General features: G+C 49.9%; 2 protein-coding genes and 2 non-coding genes across 5 annotated transcripts; 3 read left to right on the top strand and 1 right to left on the bottom strand.

Annotated features, from left to right (window-relative positions):
• Nucleotides 1-3024: 3024 nt before the first annotated feature.
• On the top strand, nt 3025-3105 carry TRNAL-AAG. The gene has a single exon. It is a non-coding gene; the product is annotated as a tRNA-Leu (tRNA).
• A 171-nt stretch (nt 3106-3276) lies between these two features.
• On the top strand, nt 3277-3357 carry TRNAL-AAG. The gene has a single exon. It is a non-coding gene; the product is annotated as a tRNA-Leu (tRNA).
• A 526-nt stretch (nt 3358-3883) lies between these two features.
• On the top strand, nt 3884-7693 carry LOC123447321 (probable serine/threonine-protein kinase PIX13). The gene is made up of 3 exons (XM_045123912.1): nt 3884-4433; nt 6565-6700; nt 6806-7693. The coding sequence occupies exons 1-3, from the start codon at nt 4071-4073 to the stop codon at nt 7489-7491; spliced, it is 1185 nt and encodes a 394-aa protein (XP_044979847.1). The 5' UTR covers nt 3884-4070; the 3' UTR covers nt 7492-7693.
• A 336-nt stretch (nt 7694-8029) lies between these two features.
• On the bottom strand, nt 8030-13268 carry LOC123449778 (protein NLP1-like). Of its 2 annotated transcripts, none has more exons than XM_045127104.1 (6): nt 13164-13268; nt 11775-12627; nt 11536-11583; nt 10411-11440; nt 8513-9883; nt 8030-8402 (listed from the first exon to the last, which is right to left on the bottom strand). In XM_045127104.1, the coding sequence occupies exons 2-5, from the start codon at nt 12513-12515 to the stop codon at nt 9012-9014; spliced, it is 2691 nt and encodes an 896-aa protein (XP_044983039.1). In that variant the 5' UTR covers nt 12516-12627; nt 13164-13268; the 3' UTR covers nt 8030-8402; nt 8513-9011. The 2 variants fall into 2 exon arrangements, with proteins under 2 accessions (XP_044983039.1, XP_044983040.1); XM_045127105.1 differs by having other exon boundaries at nt 13169-13268.
• Between the last annotated feature and the right edge of the window lie 770 nt (nt 13269-14038).

Genomic DNA, 14038 nt, shown 5'->3' with positions numbered 1-14038 from the left:
TTCCGAGATACCTGTAGAGCACCTTTATAGTCACCCAGTTACGTTGCGACGTTTGATACACACAAAGCATTCCTCCGGTGTCAGTGAGTTATATGATCTCATGGTCATAGGAACAAATACTTGACACGCAGAAAACAGTAGCAACAAAATGGCACGATCAACATGCTACGTCTATTAGTTTGGGTCTAGTCCATCACGTGATTCTCCTAATGACGTGATCCAGTTATCAAGCAACAACACCTTGTTCATAATCAAAAGACACTGACTATCATCGATCAACTGGCTAGCCAACTAGAGGCATGCTAGGGACGGTGTTTTGTCCATGTATTCACACATGTAAATGAGTCTTCATTCAATACAATTATAGCATGGATAATAAACTATTATCTTGATACAGGAATTATAATAATAACTATATTTATTATTGTCTCTAGGGCATAATTCCAACAATTAACGCTTCTGCTGTGCGATCTACAAGGGTACGTAGATCTGAAATCCCCCTCGTAGATGGACATCACCATGATAGGTCTTCGTGCGCGTAGGAATTTTTTTGTTTCCCATGCGACGTTCCCCAACACGGGTTATAGGATCGATTGTCGTACTATCAAGGGGCTCTCTCAAGTGAGTAGCTTGATCATATTGTTTTTTGAGAGCTCGAACCATTACATTCTTGGCATCATCATATTTCTTGGTTCTTGTTTGTCTTTTCTCTATGTGGGTTTTAGATCTTATGATCATCTTCATGACAAGCTCGAGATCATCAAAAACGGAGTCCATATGCATCTTTTATAATGTTTTCTATGTTGGACTTTTGATCGATTATTCATTCATAGAGGTTTCACATCTCTATATCATTGACATTTTTCTACCGCCTCTTCATAGTATAACAAGCTTGATTTTGCTCAATTCGGAGCTCATTTGCAGAAGTTATGGCAGTTGTGATGTTCATGCATTCATCTATTTTCTGTGCATGTGTCCTCAAGGTCTTAGGCAGTAGTACCGCTCTCGATAGCGGTGGTACTGATCTGGACAGCGGTAGTACCGCTTTATAAGTGGTAGTATCGCTTTATATGTATTTTGATGAATTTTGAATTTTGCAAAAGGAGGCCTTCATTGAGCTCGGCCTCCAAAAAGAACTTTTGTTTATAGTAACATTTTATATTCCATTTTTAAATACAAGTCATTTTAGAGATTTCAGTATAGACTACACGCATATGTATATAGATAAACTTTAGAGTATAGATTCATTTATTTTATTTCATATGTAGTACGTAACGAAATGTTTAAAGGACTTATATTTAAGAATAAAGGGATTAAGGGAATATATTATTATGAGACAGTGGGAGTGGTAGAAAAAGCTAGCACACGTATGAGATAGAGTAAGCACGCTATCTATATCCGTGACAAGTGATGCAATTGAAATACTGCCCCAGCTTCATGGATGTCAACTCATAAGGAAAACAACTTTAGGGACGTCAACTCGCGCTATATCTTTGTTCTCCTCTTGTTCTCTTTTGGGATGGATATATGTGTTCTCTCGTCTCGCGTCAAGTCCTCCTCCTCTAGCGTTCCCACGGGCGGTAGGGGAGGAAACCCTAGCCGCCGTCGGACCTCGACCCTCCTGCCTCTTTCCTCCCCTCACCGCCGCCAGCGCATGCCGCCGTGGGCGGCGGCGGGCCGCTCTCTCCTCCTCGCGATGAGGGATTATCATGGGGCGATCTACCCTGGTCGAAACACGGTGTGGTGCGGGGCGCAGCGATGCTAAGCTGCAGCGGTGGCGGGCGTGGAGGGATGCACGAGGAGAGCGGCGTGTTGGTGATGGCTATAATGACCGGCGATCAACCTGTCGGGTATGGACGGTTGGGGGAGGGGGCGGTGGCACCTGAGCTGGGCGGAGTCGAGCGGGATGCCCTTGGGGCTGCTCGCCGACTTGGTCTTGTCGCCTGTGCTCAGCCTTGGATCGACGTCAAGGCAGGTCGGGGAGGCATCCCCGGGGTGCTCATGATGTGCTGTTGGTGGCTATGCGTCAGGCACGGCTACTAACGACGGTGGAGTCCGATGGCCCTTCTCGGCATGGAGACGGGCCTTGGCGGTGGTGGTCATCTACTTCGTCGGAGGTGGTCGGCGTGAGGCTAGGTGGTCGAATTTTCAGATCTGTCATACAATCCCGTTGTGAGTCAGGGAGACATAGTTGCCGGGGAAAACCGAGCCGACAATGGGCGATGGCGGCGCTGTGCACCTTTACCTTCATGAAGACGTCGTGGTGTAACTACTGTCAGTCCACTCGTGCTGCTCTGCGAGAAATCCTAGGACCTGGTCTTCCAGATCGGACGATAACGACACTGTGATGTCGTTTCTCTTCTGAGAGCATCGTTTGTAGAGCAGCCCTGGAAGTCAGAGGCAGGAGTTGGAGCGGTTTCATCTTGCACGGAGCTTCGGTGGATATGTCAACTCATGCGTGGTCGACAGGTGCTACGCACGATAGATCTTCCAAAGACTTCAAGCTGTGTCGAATGGTGGTGCTCGATGACATGGTGCTGCGGTGTATTGGCGGCAACCACAACGTGCTCAAGAGTTTGCTCGCAAGGAGGTGGTACCGTTGGACCTCGTGGCGGCGTCGACGGATGGTCGACTGGCAAGGAGGATGCGTATCTCTTTCCTCAAGATGGATCAGCGGTCCAATGACGATGTCGGCTTCTAAAACGTGTGCAGGTGGTGTACGCTTTATGTTTGCTGCACAGGCTGTAGGTTGTGATAGTTATGTGGATGGATCGACGACGACACCGGTTTTAGATATGGGGAGGAAAGCACTCCATATTATCAAGTTTGTTGGTGTGAGAGATGACTTCGGGTGGCTTGACCTTCGTTGAATAACTAATAAATGTGGCCGTATGAATCGATTGATGCCACCTTGTTTTTCCAAAAATAAATATCTTTGTTTTCTCTTAATTTCTTGTTTTTCTTCTGTTACGAGAAAATGGATGAACGACTCAATTAAAATGTAAAAATAAATGAGGCACAGCTGATCAGATGGCCGAGTTGGTCTAAGGCGCCAGATTAAGGCTCTGGTCCGAAAGGGCGTGGGTTCAAATCCCACTCTGGTCAAATATATGTTTTTTTTCTTCTCTAAAAAGGGTAAACGCATATCATCACCTCTCCTCGTGCATGCATGGAAACTTGCGGCGTATCTTAAGTTCGACAGGAACAGCATAAAACTATCATGTATTCCTTCAGTCTCAAAAATAAGAAAGTTATAAAAATAGAAAAGGAACAGCTGATCAGATGGCCGAGTTGGTCTAAGGCGCCAGATTAAGGCTCTGGTCCGAAAGGGCGTGGGTTCAAATCCCACTCTGGTCAAATATATATATCTTTTTTTCTCCTCATCAAAAAAGTAAATAAGACACGCAAGCATATCTGAAGTTGATCGACTTTGGCGTAGCATTGCTCGAGGAAATGCGGTGTTTTTTTTCACTGGTTTCGATCCATGCACGAGAACTCACCGCTCCCTTGCCGGATGAGTTGGTGCGCGTCGTCCGTCCAGCGACCAGCGCGATCTGGCCAGGAGCTGCCACCCGGACCTGGTGAAGCTGCTGGCTACTGCGCCGACGACGAAGCAAACAGCGCGATCTAGCCAGGAGCTACCACCAAACCCACGAGCTACGGACATCCGAGCAGCCAGCAGCACCTGCACACTTGCGCTTGCCAGGTGTTCCCTTCCCTCCAACGCACGCGCACGCACGTAGGTAACCTCCCCTCCCGGCCGGTCGGTAATTTCCGGCCGGTTGCGTTCGAGGTCAGGTTTTCCCCGTCTGAACACGGCTGTGCCGGTGAACTTGGTCCCTACTGCACCTCCTCGGAAACACGACCAGTTCACTTCCTTGCCGCCGTCGACCTCCGCCTTGTCAACGTCGGCCAGCCCCATCATTTCTTTTCCGCCACAACCCAACTGCATATATATAAGCAAACGCGCACACACACGATCACCTAACATACACACACACACGCAGGCACGCACGCACGAAGACAGCAAGAAGAAGAAGAAGAAGAAGAGGGAAGCAAGATCGGCCAGCATGGGGAACTGCTTCCGGTCCGGCGGCAAGCCCGGGAGCCCGGCCAAAGCGACGCCGTCGACCAAGGAGAGCGGCGGCGGCGGCAGGAGAGAGGAGGAGTCGTTGGAGCCGTACCGCCGGTGGCCGAGCGCGGGCGGGCGCGTCCTGGACGCGCCGAGGCTGCGGGTGTTCACGCTGGCGGAGCTGCGGGCGGTAACGCGCGGGTTCAAGCCGGAGATGGTGCTCGGGGAGGGCGGCTTCGGGCGGGTCTACAAGGGCTGGGTCGACGAGCGCACCCTCAACCCGGCCAAGAGCTCCGCCGGCGTCGTCGTCGCCGTCAAGAGGCTCAACGCCGAGAGCGTCCAGGGCCTCCAGGAGTGGCAGGTGAGCTCATGCATCCTCCGCCCGCCCGCCATGGCGCCATCCCATCCCAGTCTCAGTTGCTTGCATGCCTTGCCTGCCTCTCGGCTCCGTTTCCATTCCGAGTTGATTGGATTCAGTCGGTCTCTCTCTCTCCTCCCATCCATGGCTTTTTTCCTGGTCAGTTTGCACTTGATGAATTCTGTCGCCGGGCTGCACTAGCGGGGAAGGAGAAACCCGTCCCTTTCCATTAGACGATAATGTCAATGGAGAACATTTCCCCGCGGCTCACCGCTCCTGAGCTAGTCGTTGTCGTGGCATGTCATCGGCGTACAAGTCTGGTCAACCCTGTCTGTACTTGGCTGATAAGTAATTCCCCTGCTGCGTTTATTCAACTCCATCCATCCATGGTTTTCTTCCGACATGTTTCTAAATTCGTAATGCGGTACAATCACATCTACTCACGCACATGCACAACCATTCATCCATATATGAACACACAAATGTGCACCCTACATTAATGAACACGTCCAAGACACTGAGCCAACACACATTTTAAAGTCTCATAAAATTTTGAAAAAAATACACATGAACATTAAAATGTACACTAAATTTATGTAAGGTTTTGTGGTCAATTGCGCTTTTGTGTGAGGTGTATAAAAATTGAAATCAGAGACTTTTATGATGAATAGTGCATATGCTAGAAAGGCACGTTTTTTTTTTTTTTTGCATAGCTTGAATGACAATGTATTTCATGAGGTCCGTCGATGGGGCAGGCCAAACTGGCCAACCGCGCAGGCCCCCTAGAATTTTGGAGCCCCCAAATCACCAGTGTTTCGTATTGCTGCGTAGGCTGGCTTAATAATTAGGTAAAAAAAGCCCACTCGCCCAGCCAGGAGCACCCAAAATTCATGATTATCTTGAGAAATGATAAGCTTAGAACTCATGTAGTGTTTGAATCATGATTTTTGTTGTACTTATAAAACATGAAGGCATTTTTCTTAGATTGAGCATGAGGTTTCGCAACACTTTTTAGTGTTATAATATCTGAGATATTTCTAAGTATTGTACAGAATAGCACATATCTAAATGTATATAATATTATAGTTAAGTGAGTGAGAGCATGCTTTAGTTATTTTAGTTTTTCAATTATATGATTTTCTGAAACATAGGGGCCTAATTTATATTTTGTCCCGGGCCCTCAAATTTCTGAAGACGGCTCTGTATTTCATCATGAAAATTTACGGAGATGTAGTATACATCCCTGGGTTCATGTTTAAAAAATTGCCAAAAGTTTCTGAAATTTCGAAGGTATGTTTTTCAAAAAATCCAGGCCCCACCAAAAGCAATTTCCAACTAGGGGAGCTAGCAGCAAACAAAAGGCCGTCCCTTTCTGTGAATCAATGGAGAACATTTCCCTGCGGGTTCACTCACCCCTTCTCAGCTAGTCGTTGTCTTGGCCAGCCCATCGCCCATCGCCCATCGGTGGGTGTACAATTCTGGCCAACCCCCTCTGTCTGTACCTAGAGTTGACAAGTAGTATGCGTGCCAATGCCAGCAAGCAACAAGCTGCATTTTTCAACTCCATCCATTTGCTGGTTAATTTGCTTTCAAGCAGTTCGTCAATTGTACCACGTGTATGTATTAAAGTTAAGTTATATTCGTCAGTCCCAGCTGTCCATGTTCATCTTGGTTGTGTGTTCTCTGACTGGCACTACTTAGCTGGTTTTCACTTTCAGTTTTAGAAAGAAAAAAAAAAGTTGAGCAATCAGCACCAACTGAAATCATTGTAATTCAGTGTTTTTGGTTTGCATTTTTTGGTCAAAGGACAAAAAATGTCCGCTTGAATTCAATAAAATATTTTAAAATCCGTAACATGTTTGAATTCATATATATGTACTCACTCTGTAAACTAATATAAAAGCATTTATAGATTACTAAAGTAGTGTTCTAATTGTTCTTATATTAGTTCACGGAGGAAGTACTACTGAAATCGTTAAAATAATTTTGTGGAAAGGTAAATATTTAAGAATCTACCAAATCTTCTTAAAATCAGTGAGTTCCATTGAAATCTCACTGGAATTGGAAACCTCACCGGCCGTGCCGTGCTAACGTGGCCACTTTTTTTTTTTTTTTTTTTGTATGGCGAGTGCAGTCGGAGGTGAACTTCCTGGGGCGGCTGCAGCACCCGAACCTGGTGAAGCTGCTGGGCTACTGCGGCGAGGACCGCGACCTCCTCCTCGTCTACGAGTTCATGCCCAAGGGCAGCCTCGAGAACCACCTCTTCCGAAGTAATCCATCCACTCCACCATGCATGCATGGATGCATCGCCATTGATGAATCGACGCGCTGTGCTTTGCTCTTGGCTGACCATGATCACATGATGGATGTCGCAGGGGGCGGCTCGTTGGAGCCGCTGTCGTGGGCGACGAGGCTGAAGATCGCCGCCGGGGCGGCGCGGGGGCTGGCGTTCCTGCACTCGCCGGGGACGCAGATCATCTACCGGGACTTCAAGGCGTCCAACGTCCTGCTGGACCACGACTTCGCCCCGAAGCTGTCCGACTTCGGGCTGGCCAAGAGCGGGCCGGCGGCGGGGCGGTCGCACGTCACCACCCGGGTCATGGGCAGCTACGGCTACGCGGCGCCCGAGTACGTCGCCACGGGCCACCTCTACGTCAAGAGCGACGTCTACGGCTTCGGCGTGGTGCTGCTGGAGCTGCTCACGGGGCTCCGCGCGCACGACCCCAACCGGCCCACCCACCAGGCCAACCTCGTCGAGTGGGCGCGCCCCTACATCGCCGGCGCCGGCGGCAGGAAGCTCACCGGGCTCATGGACCAGCGCCTCGCCGGCCAGTACCCGCCCAAGGCCGCGCTCCGGGCTGCCAGGCTCGCGCACCGCTGCCTCTGCGGCGACCCCAAGGCCCGGCCCTCCATGGACGACGTCGTCGCCAAGCTCGAGGAGATCGACGCCAGAGGGAGCCGCGACCCGCTCCCGCCGAGGCCGAGGCCCGCCCCGGTGACGGCAGCGGCGGCGGCGCGAAGGTCGCCGTACCGCGGTTCCTCCAACTCCAAGCCGGCCTGACGGCGAGCTCATAATTCCACCTGTTAACCAACGGTCTTTCATTAGTTTCTTGATTTCTTTGTTAGCTAGGCAGTTTTGTATTGATTCATACTTGCCTTTGAATTACTAGGTCATTGGGGTATGGATGAATAGTAACTCGATTATTTTAAATGTTCAGAAAAATCTGATCTTTTTTATGAAAAACCTTGAAAAATGTTCCAAGAGCTTGCAATATTTTATTATAAAATTACATTTATGAAAGTCATGGCAAATAAAATAAAACCAGTGCTCCAAAACACTTTCGAAAGTAGTATTTTTAAAGTATCATTTTTTTTTTTTGCCATGACTTTCTCAAATGTGGTTTCATGATGAAACTTTACAAGCTAATATTTGTCAAAGTTTGCCATAAATAAATTTTAGAACTTTCTTTAAACGTTTCCGATTTTATGGTTCAAGAACTTCACGTTCACGCACTTGCGGAATTATTGTTGCGTACTTTGTCTAGTAGCACAAAATGGCAAGCATTTCGATGCACATTCAGAGAAAATAATAATAATGAGAGCAAGGAACATCAGTTTATAAGCAATCACAGACCGTTGCATACAGTACATGTTATGGATTTCTGAAGCAAGGTGTACAGGTGTATTTCTGAGTGTAATTATACAAAAAGATTACCACAAAAAAGTTCTAGTATTCCACTGTTCCCAAACAAGAAAAAGTAGGAAAATAAATCATCTCCTATGTATGCACCATCGTCGGCCAGAGTCTGTCTAGGAGTCTAGACAGCTTCCTGCCTCACACATGAGCAGCACTGATTGAAAACATGATCTTGATCCATGCATGCATTTTCGACACCAGAGATGAGCTTGATCCATGCATGCATTCTTATTAATGTGAGCAAAGCAATCCGAGTGCCCGTATCATGTACTCATCTGCAAGTATGTGGTGCAAGTAAGATCAGTTAACCGTGCCACAACGGAATTTTACAAGGGAAATGATTTATATTACTTCTGAAGAGAAAATTTAGTGCAGCAATACTTACACAAGCAAGAAGGCGTTCCAGCACCGTAAAGGATGCATCTTCGTGCCGCTCAAACTGATGCGTGAAGGCACGAAACATAATTTCCTCAATTACAAAGCGCATGAATGCCTTCAAGAAAGCTTTGGAATGTTGAAACCTTGAAGGCGCTTCAGAATTGTGAGACGGATCAAACAAGCCCAGAAAGAACTTACATTTGCCAGGTAACTCTAGACCTAATGCAAAGCTTCATTTCGACAAATTCCTATTCTTTCCTATTCTGTACACTAGTTTGGTAACTGCAGTAAACCATTTTTCCTATGTCTGAATATGACCTAGTCTACAAGTACAAAGTGTCATATTCAGTTAACACAGACCAGGCTGATAATAACTCACCAAGCATCTGACTACTGGATGGACCACAGACTCCAAATATTTACAAATGTGGCCTTTACCTATCGCTGTGACTGAAAACTTGGAAGAAGGGATGGTTGTTTTTAATATTGAAGAAGAAACGTCAGGATTAACCAAAGGAACCACGGAGTACCGGTTGAACTGTAGGATTCACAGAGATCCTTACTGTTTTAGCACTTGATGCCTTGTATACATCGATGCACTCCAGCAGGTCTGCATCACATGTTAGAAGAACCCACTCCGACTCGTCATCCAAGTACTTGAGGTGATAAATTTCCTGAGAAATGCCGAACCGCTTTGCGATTTCTTCTTTTAGCTTTTCAAAGCCCCAACTCGGCTGAAGCCGGAATATGCATCTTTCCTCGCCATACATGGCTTTTATCTTGAGAGAATCAGGCTTGGCTTCTTGCATGCTTGACATGTTTTCCACTGGTTTGTGTTCACTGAATAGCATGTGGCTCTGAGATCTATACAGGGTGACAGGTTTTTCTTCAGTAAATAACTGCAGTTCGTCATGGCTCGCAGCTTTCATCTGTGTCGAACTCTGATTCTCCTCCATGAAAAACTCCTGCTTCACTGCAAGCTGAGGAGCGCTGCTTTGCTGTTGCTGAGGCTTTGGATCGCTGGAACAGCCCAGGCTAGAATTTGAGCTCTGGCTGTAGGTGGGGGAGAGGGAATTTGAGCCAGAGGTATGCGGACTGAACCTGCTCTCGCACTGTCGATCAGGAACTGAAGGCTCCAGCTGAACCTTTTGCTCTGATGCTGGACAACTCAGATCTCCCTGCAATTCTCTTTCTGACCATGTAGTCTTGGTGAAGTTTTCATAGAGTGAACTCAGCCGAACAGTTCCTTCAGCTCCATGTACCGAATCAATGACCATTTGCAATTTCTTTAGAGAGTGCCCAACTTTCTTGATCTTTCTTGATGGCCAACGATCAATTCCATGATGTCTGCAAATCCTCTTCAATGTAGTAGGGCACACTGGAACAAACGGTAGAAAGACAATAGCTATAGTCAATGATAGACACTGGAGTTTGTATGTATTGCAAATAGTAAATGAAAAATCAAGACCAGCATGTCTTTCAGTTGCTAGCTGTTGCAACAACAGGGTCAGCTGAATTATTGAGAATCAATTTTATTAGAGCAATTCTGTTTCTAAGACTCCCTGCCTGATTATATGCTTCCTTATTCCCGGTATATGTAACTATAATGACTAAACGTCGCATCGAGGCGATACAGCAGCAATGAGGACAAAATCTGGCCTCTGCATAGCAAGATGCACACGTCCCAATTATACACTTCCAATCTATGTTAGATCCTAAAAAACTTAGCACAATTATTGCAGTCCTATACGAGCTACTCAAATAATTAGGAAGGAACTGTGGTGCCAACTTTTTAGCAAGTTGTCTAAATCTACTGACTACTCATCCAAAGTGAGAAAATGCAAGTCAACCAACAAAAGGGAAGGTAAAGAACAATAGAGAAACTTTGAGAGAGTCAGAAGTTACCTCCTAAATTCTTTGCAGCTTCTTTCAAACTACCAGCGAAATGCTTCCGAAGTTCTTGCAGGCTCACAGTTTTCTCAATTTTAGTTCGCCGCTTCTCTATTGCTTTGTCTGAGTTTGAGAGGCTTCGATCGCTGGAAAAAGGTGAACCCTTGACCTCATATTCTTCTTGCTTCTTAAACCCTGGAAAGAAACTTTTATCTTCAGGTTCTAGCACCGGTGAAGTTGGCCAGCCAGCTGTTACACTGAACCCTTCATCCTCTTGTTTCCTGAATCCAAATGGCAGGCCACAATCTGTTTCTCCCTGCGCCCCATTATTCTGAACATCCACAAGGCTTGCAATCCATGAAGATACCTCCTCAGAAGCATCCACTGATGTTGTCCTTGCAGGAATATTAAGGCCACTAGAAAGCTCATCCAAGATTTCAGTTGGCTTGTCACAAACTTCTGGTGGGGTCGGCGAGCTAGTTTCAGGCGATCCATCGTTCGCCAGTTCTTTCACACCGACAACTCGCAGTGTACATGAGGCTTGTTGTATGGTATTGGACAAAGAAGTAAGCATGGCCCCTTGCTCTTCACTTGTTATGCAGTTGTTTGGCAAGAAAAATTCCAAGATAAGATCCATACTTCCAGTCTTGACACTTCGCAGCCGAATTGCCACTGCGGCCCTTAAGCCGAAAAGTTTTGCATAATGTGAGAGGGGGTATTGGACCTTGCTGTAGGCAGTTATGTCCGGAGAGAAACACGGCTCATTTGTCCCGAGCGCCGTGCCGACAACACCCTCGCCTCTGAACAGATGATGCTCAGAGCAAGCCTGGTGAAAGCCATTCATGGCGGGATCGCGGACATAACACGCCTCGTCCACGGTGGAGACGCAATACTTGTATTTTTCGTCAGAGTGGCGGCTCGCCCTTTTGGCCTGGCAGACGCAGGGTATCCATGTCTGGGCCAGTGGCAACTTATGGGTCTCACAAACAGCTCTGAGAACATGCGCTAGCTCTGGCACAATTGCTCGGTAGGAAGCATCGACCACCTGACAACAACGAAAGCAGCAGCCTATGTTAGCAATACCGAAATTTCGGCATTCTACCGCGAAACTACCCTGAGCTCGGTATGTTTTCAGCCCACCTGTGCGCGAGGATCGCTCGAAACATCGGAACCTCTGAGATCAACCTCCTGCAAATTTCCACAAAGGCAGTTTTAGCAAGACAAGAACATCATCAAGGAAAGAGGGGCGAAAAGGCTGATTACTTCGGGGATCGGCGTGCCCGGTGGTTACCACGTCTTCCCCCTAGGGGCATTCCATCGAACAGGTTAAGCGCAAAACATCGCACGCACGGTACATAGAGGGGTTACCAATGATCTACCTTGAGAGCATTGCAGATGTTGTCGATCTCGGCGTTGTAGTTGATCTTCTGGGTGGTCATGACGAGCTCGACGACGCCGAGGCAGGCCCCGGTGCGGCGCTCGAAGACCGGCATGGCGACGCTGCCGCGGATGTCGAAGTGCTGCGCGTATCGGACGCGCGGGTACTCGTTGTCGGTGAAGAGGCGCACGTCGGGCGTCCACTCGGGGACGCGGCCGACGAAGACGCGGCCGGGGAGGCCCAGCTCGGCGCAGGCGGCCTCGTCGGCGGAGAACTGGTACTTGACGGACACGGTGCGGTAGCTCTCGAGGCGGTCGCTGCGGCGGCCGACCCAGAAGGGCTGGCCGCAGGTGGTGAGCACCTGGCGGTCGCCGATGCGCGTGGGCACCCAGACCTGGACCAGCAGCTCGCCCGCCGCCCCGCGCGACCGCGACGCGATGCCCTGCAGCGCCCGCCCCAGCCGCTCCTTCACCGAGACCGGTGCTTCCTGCGGCTGGATCAGCCACGCGCGGCGCGACCCGTCGTCGTCCCCGTCGCCGCCGCCGGCCGGGGCGGTGGTGATGGTGCTGCCGAGGTCGAAGAGGGGGGAGAAGGGGCTCGGCGACGCCGCGCCGCCCGGGTGCAGGAACTCGGGGAAGTCGGGCCCGGGCGACGCCAGCAGGAACTCCTCCATGAGATCCAGCTCGTCCATGTCGGCACCACGCATGCCGCCATCGTCGCTCCTTGTCGCGGGATGCTCCATGGCCGCCCACAAGCAGCTCGCTCAGCAATCCTCAAACCCTCCGCCGCATACGTACAAGCCAAGGAACCGGCCGGAGTGACGGGAGCCACGAAGCTCGGATTAACTCCGCTGGCTGGGCACAAAGGGAAAAGAGAGGAGAGGGAAAATCTCGTCACGATACAATCCAAGGAATCTAGCAGGCAAGCAATAAGATTTGATGCGCATGGCTGCCACGACGGACGCCACTAGCTCGCGGGAAGCCGTTCCCGGCCACCACTCCATTGGCAGGCAGAAGCAAGTAGCGGAAGCGGACGAGACATCCCCATCCCCATCATGGAAAGCGGGACACGTCGCCGTCAGCTAGCCCCGCCCCGCCCCGCCCCAGCCACGCCCCGCCCTGGGAAGAAAGTGAGGAGAGAGACGAGACGGCGGACAACCGCAGCAGCCTCCTCGGTGAACCCCCACCACGTGCTGGGCGCCGGCCGACTAGCGCGCGCTACTGCTCAGCCTACTCCTAGGCCTAGCTATATAGACGTAGCCGTAGCCTCTCGTCTTGCCGAATGCCGACGGAGGAGGAGGAGGAGGAAGAGCGCTGCTGACCAAGTAGGCAGGTACTCAGATCAGATCGGGCGCCGAGGAGCGGTCGGTGGGTCGACGAACCCATCTCACCTCACCTAGCTCGGAGGCGATCTCCCATGGCGGTAGGGCCCGACAGGCGGTCAGTTGGACGAGCGGCTCCGGATGACTCTCCCGTTCCTCTCAGGCACGCACCAGGTGCGGTATCAGACGGACTCCGCCGCCGCCGCCGCCGCCGCCAGGAATAAAAGTAGCTTGCGCGCGAGTGGGGAGGGTCCGGTACGTACGTGGTAGAGTACGGGAGGATGTGGGTTGGTGGGCTGGAGTGGGGTGGTGGTGGTGGTGGATTTGTACTTGAGGACGGCGCACAAGTAGCCTCCGCCTCTGGCTCTCTCCTCGGAGTACGCGCTCAATTTCTACTCCTCGTTGCTGCTGTGGCGTGCGCTCCTCGGCTGCATCTTTGTTTGTGCATACGCACGACGACGACGACGACGAACGACGGAATCTTCGAGCGCGCGGGCTCGGGGAGGGTGGGTTGACGGGAATGGGCCTGGCTTTGGGCCCCAAGTCAAGCGGGCCTGGGCGTGTTGCGAGGGGCAGGACGGGGAATTCCTCATCAAGGTGACGTCGGCAGAACGTGCATCTATTTGGGCCCCGCCCGTGGCTGTGACCGCCAACCCGTGAGCCGTGATTCCGTGGGTGGAAGATTCTCTCTCGCTCCTCTGCGGTTATTTTTCTCTTTCTGATTTGATTGAAACAGCCTTCGACTAAACTTCTTCAAATAGCAAAATGAGATTTCTTGCTGAACCGCGTCAAACCTGAAAATGTCCCCCTCAAACGGATGTATTGATAATACTGAAATACGTCTACATATATTCATATTCATTTGATAGTGTCAGGGCAACTCCAACGAATCGATCCAAACGGACGACGATTTTGTCTGTTTTTTTGTCCGTTTGGGCCGGCCC

This window comes from Hordeum vulgare, chromosome 4H (assembly GCF_904849725.1).
Source record: "Hordeum vulgare subsp. vulgare chromosome 4H, MorexV3_pseudomolecules_assembly, whole genome shotgun sequence".
Classification (NCBI taxonomy): domain Eukaryota; kingdom Viridiplantae; phylum Streptophyta; class Magnoliopsida; order Poales; family Poaceae; genus Hordeum; species Hordeum vulgare.
The sequence above is the reverse complement of the archived record's forward strand: the minus strand, read 5'-3'. Positions and strand labels throughout refer to the sequence as shown.

What these genes read in the sequence shown, in the direction of transcription:
- LOC123447321 (XM_045123912.1), top strand. Translation starts at nt 4,071, where the DNA reads ATGGGGAACTGCTTCCGGTCCGGCGGCAAGCCCGGGAGCCCGGCCAAA. An exon ending in AGGGCCTCCAGGAGTGGCAG is followed by an intron (nt 4,434 to 6,564) that starts GTGAGCTCATGC and finishes TGGCGAGTGCAG; the next exon opens with TCGGAGGTGAACTTCCTGGG. An exon ending in CGAGAACCACCTCTTCCGAA is followed by an intron (nt 6,701 to 6,805) that starts GTAATCCATCCA and finishes TGGATGTCGCAG; the next exon opens with GGGGCGGCTCGTTGGAGCCG.
- LOC123449778 (XM_045127104.1), bottom strand. Translation starts at nt 12,515, where the DNA reads ATGGAGCATCCCGCGACAAGGAGCGACGATGGCGGCATGCGTGGTGCC. An exon ending in ACATCTGCAATGCTCTCAAG is followed by an intron (nt 11,584 to 11,774) that starts GTAGATCATTGG and finishes GGAAATTTGCAG; the next exon opens with GAGGTTGATCTCAGAGGTTC. An exon ending in AGCTGCAAAGAATTTAGGAG is followed by an intron (nt 9,884 to 10,410) that starts GTAACTTCTGAC and finishes CGTTTGTTCCAG; the next exon opens with TGTGCCCTACTACATTGAAG.